The sequence below is a fragment of the Oreochromis aureus genome, linkage group 23 (assembly GCF_013358895.1).
Source record: "Oreochromis aureus strain Israel breed Guangdong linkage group 23, ZZ_aureus, whole genome shotgun sequence".
NCBI lineage: Eukaryota > Metazoa > Chordata > Actinopteri > Cichliformes > Cichlidae > Oreochromis > Oreochromis aureus.
In genome coordinates, this window is record NC_052963.1 from 29588627 (window position 1) to 29599829 (window position 11203).

An 11203-nucleotide genomic window follows, 5' to 3' on the forward strand; every position below is an offset into this window, starting at 1 on the left:
TTATTGCCTTGCCCATTGTATTGTACAGTACTTTGGTCAACACTTGTTGTTTTAAGTGCTATATAAATAAATTTGAACTTGAACTTCACAAAGTGTTCTCCAGGCGTCCTCATAGATATCCAAAGCTTTTCTTTGGATGGATGCCTTTTGTTTCATTCTCAGTCGAGATGATCCCACACAACTTCAATAATGTTGAGGTCCGGGCTCTAAGGAGGCCAATTTCATGACTGATGATGTTTTTAACTGCACTGGTACTGCGTTTGGGGTGATTGTCATGCTTAAAAAACAAAACAAAAAAAAGACGACACTGGCAACAAAATAAAAGTCCGGCTCCTTTAAAGCAAAACTATGTTTAAACGAGAGGTGGATCAAACCTGCACTGTACTGTATTAGATGTCTTACAATTCAGTTAAGAAAGCACCAAGAGCACACTTCACAGTTTTAGCCTTTGCTTGTTAACTCAACACTTTCCTTGAAGAATAAAAACAGTGAACCCCTGAAAACAAGAAAGAACTATTTATTATTTTCCAGAATTCAAAAAGTGTACAAAAGTATGTTGGATAAGTACTAACATGTCCTTTTTTTTTTTTTTAATGAAGTGCTCTGAGGTTGTTTATGAATAATCACTGTCGCCTGGTGTCCATGGTTAAGCATCCCAAACTACAAACAAATGCAGATAAATCTGAGTTAAGTGTCTCTGTAAAGCCTTTGGTCCCAATGGGAGCAGATGATCATGTCGTTTATGGAAGGGGATTTAGTTGTGGGAAGCCTCCTGCATGATGACTGAACACAGACTCAACAGCTGCAGGTACTCGTCTGCACCATCTGACAGACACTTACACACAACCTGAACCAGAGAAAAACAAACAGACCGAGTCATTAAAAAAGGATTTAACTTCTACATTTATTCCAACTTACTATTGTAGCTGCAAAAAAACAGCACCGTATTATATGACTTACTGCCATCTTCTCTGTGATAGTCGACTTCTGCTTGTCACTCAGGTCCTGCTCTATGACACACTCATGAAGCTGTGTCAAGATCTGTGTGGCTGCGTAGCCTTCATCCACCATGTTCTGACAGAGAAGATGATTAAAGATTGATTGCCATACCTTTGATTTTGTGCTTAACTATCTATTTCAGGCTATTAGAAGAACACTTACCCTGACTGCTACCTCCAGTTTCTCAAATGTTCCTCTGAAGCAGATCTGGAGCAGGTTGTCAATCATCTTGTCAGGAACAACCTAACAGAGAGCAGAGGCAAGATCTCAGATGAGAAAGACATTCTAACTACAGTTAATAATCATCTCTTGCAGTCTACTGTGATACAAATGAAGTCCAGCTCACCCCTGCTATTTCAATAACAGCACAATCAGTGATTTCCTTGTCGACATTGAGGCGTGCAGCACTTTGCAAAAATGTGATGGCTTTCCGCAGGTCGCCTTCAGACACCCGCACCAATGCTGCTATACTCTGGATTAGGAAAGACAGTTATCAGACTCCACCAGCTGTGCAAAGAAAGCAGTTGCAGTTCTGCTATACCTCCACTCACATTTAAACTGATTATACATTAAATGTTATACAGCACATAGATGTCACTCAAATTAGATTTTCTTTTCAACAGCGAATACATTTCTGACCATGAATGGATTACCACCTGGGAAAGGTGGGCACAGGACCAGGGATAGTGACAGTGGTGGAGGAACACCACCAGTATTACCAGACCAAACACAGTAAAATGGAAACTGGCTGTGCCCTCTGGCATCTGAATTACATTAGCCATTTTTTTAACATATCATACAGTTAAGAATATTCAACACTTCCTGCCTGTCACTGAGAACTCTTCTGCCTTGTGCTATTGTTCTTATGACGGGAGCAGGCCACACGTACTCTTCACAAATGTAGAGAAGTCTGCAGTCATGATAATCCATCTATTTATGTTACAATCAAAATTTTAGGCAGGAACATTCCTGCCTAAAATTCCCTTTGTCTAAAATATTTTACAGGTAAGCAAAAATGTTTATACTTGCAAAAATCATCTCTTCACACACTTTGCGTTCTTTTTTTTATTTGAAAATGCAGCACCAGCAAAGGATGTTAATAATCATCTACTAATACAATTAAATCAAATGTATAGAAATGGATCATGTAGAATGACTGTAGTATGTGCTTTGACCAGTAGGTGGAGCCTCTTATTGCTTAATGAAATTGAGTGACAGTGCATTGAATCGTAAATTGACTGATGTACATATCACTTTCTGCTCATGCTACTGAACACTGCAGACTTAAACCCCAGTTAGTTGTACAGGGGCTGATGTCTGCTACACCTAAAAAAGGCAACTGCAACAATCCCCTGTTTTAAACATTAAATATTAAAAAATAAACAGCTGTTTACTCATATACATTTGTGGACAGGCTTAACAGCCGCGCAGGTGAACAAACAGGAAAATGGGAGTTGTTATGTTTTTCTTTTTTTGCCTCTGCAATCAAATCACAAGAAAGCTGGCTGGACTGAACTGGGAGTCTGCAGCAAGGACAAAAACAGGACAAATAAGGATTGATTTGAATGGTGAATCATGCAAAGTTACTTCAGTAATGTCCAAGAACAAAAATACAGAGCTGGAAGTGAGTTTAATACAGTGAGCACGACACAAATTACTCAGGTATTTAAAACCTTGATTTTCTGTTAAGTCTGTTATGGGGAGGATGTGTGCAGATTAATCTAGTCTTAAAATACTGGTGGTGCCAGGGTCAGACTTAATACTTTAATACCTAAGACTTTACTTCTGTGTAAAAAAAACGAAAACCAAAAAACATTCAATATGTATTTGTGGATGAGTAAAATAAATGTGTTGAAAATATACTTGTACTGGTCAACTATTTAATTATTTCTGACATTTTGTAGAAGGACTAAAATGTCACACATCCTTACGGCAGTCTCAAAAAGGACCTAAAAAGTGTGCAGCTGATCATCTTTAAACCTGCAGATACTGTCACTGCTGAAGATTACAGCTATATTAGTAACAAAAGGAAAGGGCAGACTTTTATTTTTATTTTTTTCTTTTATTTGCTACATGAATCTCCAAGAGAGATGAGGACGACAGTGATCAGTGACTGTTTTTAGGGGCTTGTTGAGATTAAATAGAACAAGATACAAAGCATTAAAACATGCTAAAAACACAACAGCCTTATTAAACGCTGAGTCGTTTGGGCCCAGAAGCAGGATTCATCAAGTCATCACTTAAAGACCGGATAGCAGCACAATCATTTTCTTTTTTCCTACCTCTTTGGTGTACTTGAGGTTCTCCTTTTCACATATCTCTAGTAGACGTTCTTCCTGGATCTGATTGGCTAGAGGTTTGAAGCGAAACTTGGAACACCGAGAAGTCAGAGGCTCAATAATCCTAGAAAACACACAGACATACAAGCAGGATTACAATAACTGTGTGTTAACTGTGTAATCTGTGTGTTTAATTGTTTCTGAGTAACAACCCACAGCGGACCTGCTTATATAGTTACAGATGAGACAAAACCGAGTTGTGCGAGACTCCTTCTCCATTGTCCGTCTGAGAGCAGCTTGAGCTGGTGCAGTCATGGAATCGGCCTCATCCAGTATGATGATCTTAAAAGGAGGACACGACTTCCCGCTGCAAATGTAGCAAAATAGTGAAAGTTTCAGCTTTGGCACTTTATTTCAATAATTATTCCAAAAGCTGTTCTGTCTGTAAACTGAGTTATCATCAGAGCACTGCTAGCACCACTGAAATGTCCTTTATGACGCACAGTCACTTTACCTTTATAGCCAAAAATATTTGCATGTTTTAAAGGAAAACTGTACATACAGGAACTTATTTCTTCAGTTTGTGATTGGCTCTACAATTAGAGGATGACGTCTGATGTATGCAGAGGTGAAAACAATCCCAGTTTGCTTTTTAATTCACATTTACCAATTTATCACTGTGAGTAACCTCAACCGCATACAAAAAAAACAAAAACAAAAAATTAGTCTAGCTGTTTTTGTTATTATCACAAACTGTAAAATGCTGACTCACTCTGGGCGTGTCCCGGCAACAGTGAGCTGAGCAAAGTTTTTGACTTTATCTCTGACGACCTGGATGCCTCTTTCATCTGAGGCATTGAGCTCCAGCACCCTCTGCCTGTACAGTTCTGGACTGAAAACAGAGACACAAGTCAAATATGAGCAACATCAGTGCAAAGAAAAAAGGAGAGAGATCAACAAAGGTTTAAAAACTATGATGAAGAAATGACTGATGTGAAATCTCTTATCAAATACCACACATAGAGTTTACCCACCCATAAAGTTCTCTGGCAGCAGCTAAGATGGTAGAGGTCTTTCCTGTTCCAGGAGGGCCATAGAAGAGCAAGTTGGGAAGCTGCAATTTAAACACAGATCCAATGATACTGTGGCTTTATGGCCTTGCAGAATGAGCACAAGTACAACCTGAATACAAAAATATTGGAAATAACCATGTTTATACTGTATATCTGACAATACACTGCTACATTGTGACAAAGCAATCTGACACAAGTTTGAAAACATTCTTACGGTATACGTGGTACATGCACGAGAACAAAAACACACTCATCTCCCATCAGGTGACGGAAGTCTGCTGACTAAAGTTTTCTGTCAGATAAGGGAAATGTTTACTGTCCACTTCCACCCAAAACAACCCTCCACATTATGATCTTGAAAGGCTGTGTTCTGAATCAAAAGATTAAAGGGACCAAAAACCAGAGTGTACGGCATTTTCATTGTTATCAAACCAAATGCAGTAATGCAGCCGAGGCTATAAAAAAAGAACAACCAAATGTTACTTACATCTGCTCCTTCCAGAGACTTCTTCAACACCGCTACAACCTCCTCCTGAAAGGCCACCTCATCAACACACTTTGGCCTGCTGGAGTTCATTGAAGAAAGAGAAAAAAAAAAAAAATCTGGTTTGAGTACCTTGCAAGCTTCAATATCAGCACAGGATACAGATTATATATAGACTCCAGAGAACTGTGCAACAACAAAACAGAAGCACTTTTAACCGCATCACCGTGAAATATTTGTTAAATTAAAAAAAAATCTGAAAGTCAATAACATGACTCACAATCCATTACATTTCACATCGTCTTTCCTCTAAAATAAAAAATATGACCTTATATCATAATTTGAAAATCTATTAGGTGATAATTGTGTGTTTTACAAAAGTTTTACAAAAATATGACTTTAGATTCTTTTATTGTCCTTAGTCAACATATCACAGAAGCATTGCTGAACGAAATTACAAGGAGAGAAGAACACAAATAAAAAAAGATCACAAAGACAGAACCAGGTTAAAATACTGTAGTGTAACTATCTATTACACAATAACTGATAGAATAAAATATATTAGGATGATAGTGCACTGCATCAGAACATTAAATAAATATATAAATAATAAATTTGTGATGTAATGGCAGTCAGTTAAAAGCTGCTACAGAAATTTTCACAAAATTATATATGAGGACCAGAAATTCATGTAAAAATAGGGAAGGAAAAAAAGGCACGTCCAACTGTTGTATTTGTAGCTCTGTGGTCACCCTCCAATGCACTTACATGCAAAATATGTGTTCCATTTTTGGGGGATTTAATAATCATCTTGAGTCAAGAAACAATCCTGAATTTCACTGTGACATCAAAAGATGATCAAAATGTAAAAATGAGACACATGATGCTATTATTCATTATGCATTTTACAGATTAAACATTTCTGTAAATCAACCCCAAGACTAAAAAAAATATATACATATATATTGTATTTTTATGGCAATACTGAACAGCCCCCCGGTTAAAAGGCGGTTAAAAGTTTTGTCCCGAAGGATTCTTGAGGTTGCTGTAAATCTGTATAGTTAATCAGATGTAGTGTACAGTACACCTTTGTGGGTCATACTTACTATTTTTCTACCCAAGGAACAGCCTTTGCTTTCTTCTCTGCACTGGGTCCAACCACTGCCTTGTCTTTCTGAGGCCTGGCTGCCTGAACTGTTGCTCCTTTCAAAAAGGCTTGCATGACTACTAAAATGAACATACAAAATGCACACACTATAATTATTATATCATAATTATACAGAGGTAGGTTGTAACAATATTTTGGAAACAAAGATCAAACAAATGTCCAGTACTGTGCTGAATTCCATCTTCCTGTACCATGATATCCATATGTAGCTGTTAATGCCTTGTTTAATCAAGCTAGTCTCATGAAAGTTGCAATATTCAAAGATAAGTCACCTAACAAGTAAACCATAACACGCCAGAATAATTGAAATCCAAATTATCAAACCAATTATGATCTACATCATATATGCACCCCTTATTATAAATAAGGGGTGCATATACCTTAAACTTCTAAGGTAACTTTCAAGAAAATCAAAGCATCTTTAGCTCCACCTCCAGCTTAGCCTGCTGTCTTTTGTTAGTGTCACCATCTCCTAACCACTGATTACGGAGTAGTGTTGGAGCCAAAGTTAGAGAGAGGGCCAAGGCTGACAACAGTTTGGACAAGTGCAGAGACAGTGGATATCTAGGACAAAGGATGCTGAAAATGGAGCTGGCAGAAAGGAGGAAACAAGGAAGAACATAGAGAAGGTTCATTGATGTAGTGTGGGAGGACATGCAGAGTTGAAGTGACAGAGAAGGATGCTAGGAGTAGGGCGAGATGGAGGCACATTATCCACTGTGGCGACCCCTAAAGAGTGCAGCCAAAAGAAGAAGAGGCACGCCTCAGAAAGATCGCTCTATTGTACTGAACATTCCATACATTTTAGACCTGATATGCACAAGCATCAGTTAATAGATCATTTAAAGAATGGTTGAACGACTGGAGGAAAAAGACATAACGATCATTTTCAACGTTAACGTCCAGCCTTATTTCATTCGTTGGACAGTAAAAGTTAAAATTTGACATCGAAACGTTGGGATGCAAGAGCGGCACTTAAGAAATTTAACATCACAACAGACAGAACTGTGTTCGTTATGTAGCTCGATAATGAGAAAGTAATGGTAGGAGTTTACTTTGAACAGCAGAGATAGCTTGACCCAGACATCACTAGTGTGTAGCCCATGTTAGCTGCGGTTAGTAAACACTTAAAGAAAGTTTTCCACACTGTCTCCCTGAACATTAAATGCTAATGGTACATGCGGTCCTCTTTGGCACTGTTTTTAGCATTATAGCACAACTTATCATGGCAGCTAACGAGGCTAGGTGAGTTAGCCACTGTGCTTACTATGAGCTAATAACATTAGCCCCGTTGTTAACTCCAAAGGGCCACCTTGTGTCTTTTTTCATAAACATGAACCGCTTTAGAAGTCTTACCTAACAATTCCAAGGTCGGAGTGAATGAATATCTAAAACTGCAGTTCTAGTAATAATAATTCTGGCAGCTGACTCGACCCCTGTCTGCTTAACTCCGTGTCTTCAACAGCGTCAGTGAGTATTCCCGCGCTAGCAGCCGAAGACACTTCCGTCGACGTCATTGTGTAATTTCCAATCATATGGTGCGGACGCCGCTTGTTTCCTTAGTCACGTCTCCTCCCAGCCCTTTCTCCTTTTGGGGGAGAGGGGCTTTTTTGTCTCCTCTTCATTCTGTAGCCTTCATAATTTCCTGTTATTTTCGTTTGGTTTGTTCATACGCAATATTTCCGCTTATATTCTAAACTGTTAAATTTTAGACAAATAAACAAATAAATAATCCGATAGTTTATATTTAATGATTTCATCTGACAAAAACAAACACTGTGTAGTCATGTTCCTAAGAAATACAGGATTATGTGCTTTGTTTTGTCTGCCAGTTGATGGGCCATTGATCTTGGCTGTTTCTGTTGTACGGCCTGTGATTGCCTGCAGAGAGAAGATGAATGAGTAGCAAGAGCACAGATGTCTCCGGCTAATAGACAGTCCCAGGAGCATACAGGGCCATGGAGAGATGCTAGAGCCCCTTACATTGTTTGGTTCAGGCAAAATGTGGAGCTGGATTAGCAGAGTGGCTTTAGTAGCACCAAATGAAGTGAAAGCATGAATGATTTGTTTTGTTTGTGCTCTTGCGTGATGATGATTAAATCAGATGGCTAAATATGTAGGGTTTTAAAAATGTTTTATGTTATTTTATGTTATTTTCCCACATATTCAACAAAAAAAGAATATATATAATTTTTTTTTTTTTATGTTTAATTTGATAATCATTGTGTGTTCCTGAGGCTCCACTCCTACAGTCCAGCTCCAGGCACCAGGATTTCTCTCTTGGACCTATTAACCCCCACCCCACCCTCAGCCAGCTCTGTCTCTCTCCCTCCGCCCTGCAGGCAGGTGAAGCAGCCTTCTGATTCGTTTTCCCTCTGTGTGACTCAGCTTCTTTATGAGAGCAAATAGAGCATCATCAAAGCAGCAGCACCACTGATTTCCTGCCCATCAAGCTTGAGGAGTTTCCCTATCAATGGAGTGGACTCAACTATCTCCCCTGGCTGAGGAGCATTCTGTCTTTTCCTAGTTTAGGTGCGCTGTAAATATTTACTTTGTTCTATGAGGATTTTTCTGGTTTTCAGTTGGGGCTTGGAGCATCATGACAAGGAACGGTTGGCTCTATCACTGTCTGGATGGCTGATTAATAATTGGATGTTTTTACTTGCAAATTTTCTGAAAATGCAGTTTTATTTTTTACTATTGGCACAGTTTTCTGACTGATAGGGTGACAAACAAATTGTCTATTTTGTTGTCTTTCTGCTTGACTTGCTCTGGCTTTTATTGTTTAATTGCTTAAGAGTTACCTTGCCATTGTTTTTCACTGAACACTGACTGACAGATTATCTTGCTCATTGTTCAGTTGACTAAGCTATTGTATTTTCTATTTTATCAACCCTAACTGGGTATTTTTTTTTTTTTGTTATTTTATATGTGCCTTACTAGCAGCGTGGTTATTTTATATGTAGACTTACTATTTAGCTAAGTGGCTGGGAGTGGCATCAACATTATCATTATCCCCAGGCTTTGTGGCTGTCTGTGATGGTGATAAATGTGAGGAAGGACTTGGAATATAAATAAGAATCAACATATACGAGGGAAAAAAGGGAGACACAAATCTCAGGGGAGAAAATTGGATTAGGGAGCAAAAGCAGGGGAGACTGTCTGGGGTGGAAGGGTGACAAGAGGAGGCGTGGCAGCAGAGAGAGAGAGTGAGACGAAGAGAGATCAAGGGAAGAGTGGATGCAACCCACACCCTGAGATGCTGTGCTGGCTGAGAGAGGACGAGATGTCGGTTCAGGAGCTGCTACAGAGGGTCGAGTGTGTCATCACTCATGTCGGTAAGTCATCGTATATCTTCTCAGTTTCCCCCCTTGTCTGTCTGTTCATGTTTCACTCTCAGGTGGATTAATTAGAATAAGAGGAGCAGATGTTTTAAACGGTATCCTCTCACGGGAAATTCTGAGGAGAGCCCGCCTCTTGGAATATACCCTCATTGTGCTGAAAGATCTTTATCTATAAATCTTTGACTTGTGATTAGGAAGCAGGGCAAATGAAATGGAGGCAGGGAATTTCCATCCTCTCATCAGGACCACTGAGTGAAGAGGGATGCGATGAGCAAGAAGGAACATGGGCCAAAGAGTGTAGCAGAGAAGTCATTGGGTTCAGTTGTGATTTTCAGCAGCAATCAACATTTTTTAAATTGATCTTTCAATTCATTCTCAATTTCACTGGCATACATTAACTGTTTCCTTTGATGTGAGTAAATATTACTGAGACCAGGATCTTATTTTCTTGTTTTAATATGAATAATGATGATACATATTCAGTCTTCCATTGATATTGTCCATTTAAGTTTCTGTCTTGTTACCTTTACTCTATCTGCTTTTTCTTTGTGCCTTTTATTTCCATCTTTCCTCTTTGCCCTTCTCTCATAGTAATCACTGCTTTTCCATCCCGAGTTCGTCCTTTCTCTCTCCTCTGTGTGTCCTTCATTCTGCTTTCCATGCTGTTCGGTCCTCTCAAGCCCTTTTTTCCAGACGTCTTTTCTCTTTGCTTTCCTCTCCTCATTCATCAATCATTTTTCAACCTCCTGCTCTCTAATTCCGCATCCGGGTTGTTTCTGGTGTGGAAGTAGGTTAATGTGCCACGCTGGAGATGGTTGCATTGCACAGTATTCTCCATTGCTGCACTGCCTGCACTGCACAGTAGCTAAGAGAATGATGGGTAGGGGGGCGGAGGGCAGCCTGTGAAGAGTGTTACTATGGAAACTGGCTCTGAATTAATTTACTGGAAATCATGCTCGCTCAGTATGCTGCCACCAGTGTTTGCAGCACAGATGATTCTGTAAAGGTGTTAATTTAACTGGATATTGTTATATTCTTCACCTGTTTTTAAAAGAACCTGTTATACACATTATATAATTAAGAAACTATTGATATTGGTCTCATGCTAACTTGATTGTAACTTCATTTTAAGTCTGCACTCTGAAGTTACTTGATTTACAGTAGTGTGACTTGTTTCAGTCCAAAAAAGAATGACATGAAACTACAATATGACTCTGTGAACTGATTTATGTCTGCACATCATGAATACACAGACCCAACCATCAATGATCTATGTATGTCTATGCAGCTACTTAAAAAATTAAAATCCCGCAGGTCAATTTGTTATGAATAAAATTTGTGCATTATTATATTTCTTTCTAATACTTCAGTCCTTTCAGTTCAGTCTTAAAGTTATACAATACAGAATTTTCATAACAAATATTGGATGTCCAGTTAAAGGGCTTTTCTCTCTGTGATTGATGATTACAAGTAACCCTAACCCCACTTTTTAGAGGCAAATAAAAGGAATATATATTTTAAAAAAGAACAAAAACTGCATGGATTCTCTCCAAGTACTCCAGTTTCCTCCTATGCGTGTCGGTTAATCAGTGATCCTAAACTGACAAAAGTGTGAATGTGTGAATAATTGCCTGTCTATCAATGTTAGCTTTGCGATGGATGACCAGTATCAGTGTGTGTCCAGTGACAGCTCGGATGGGCTCAAAGGCTGCAGTTTAACAGTCAGTTTACTTGAGAAGGTTCCTAAGTGAGTGACATGAAGCTGGAAGCAACTGTGTGGGAACAATAATAAGAGCTGGATGAATTCTCTAATTAAGTAAACGTGCTGCATTGCTTCATGTATGGTCCCCTTTAGC

The 11203-nt window shown here is 38.9% G+C and overlaps 1 protein-coding gene across 2 annotated transcripts; it reads right to left on the reverse strand.

Moving 5' to 3' along the window:
• Positions 1-501: 501 nt before the first annotated feature.
• Positions 502-7517, reverse strand: rfc4 (replication factor C (activator 1) 4). 2 transcript variants are annotated; one of them, XM_031725908.2, is made up of 11 exons: positions 7360-7517; positions 5942-6062; positions 4839-4917; positions 4313-4392; positions 4051-4170; positions 3502-3645; positions 3282-3402; positions 1346-1471; positions 1162-1242; positions 961-1074; positions 502-847 (listed from the first exon to the last, which is right to left on the reverse strand). In XM_031725908.2, the coding sequence occupies exons 2-11, from the start codon at positions 6055-6057 to the stop codon at positions 755-757; spliced, it is 1074 nt and encodes a 357-aa protein (XP_031581768.1). In that variant the 5' UTR covers positions 6058-6062; positions 7360-7517; the 3' UTR covers positions 502-754. The 2 variants fall into 2 exon arrangements, with proteins under 2 accessions (XP_031581768.1, XP_031581769.1); XM_031725909.2 differs by having other exon boundaries at positions 5942-6059; positions 7360-7507.
• Between the last annotated feature and the right edge of the window lie 3686 nt (positions 7518-11203).

Bases quoted from the DNA above. Each gene is read 5' to 3' on its own strand.
- rfc4 (XM_031725908.2), bottom strand. From the start codon at position 6,057: ATGCAAGCCTTTTTGAAAGGAGCAACAGTTCAGGCAGCCAGGCCTCAG. The intron at 4,918-5,941 runs GTAAGTATGACC...AATGAACTCCAG, and splicing joins GTTCCTTGGGTAGAAAAATA to CAGGCCAAAGTGTGTTGATG. The intron at 3,403-3,501 runs GTCCGCTGTGGG...TGTGTTTTCTAG, and splicing joins ATCTGTAACTATATAAGCAG to GATTATTGAGCCTCTGACTT.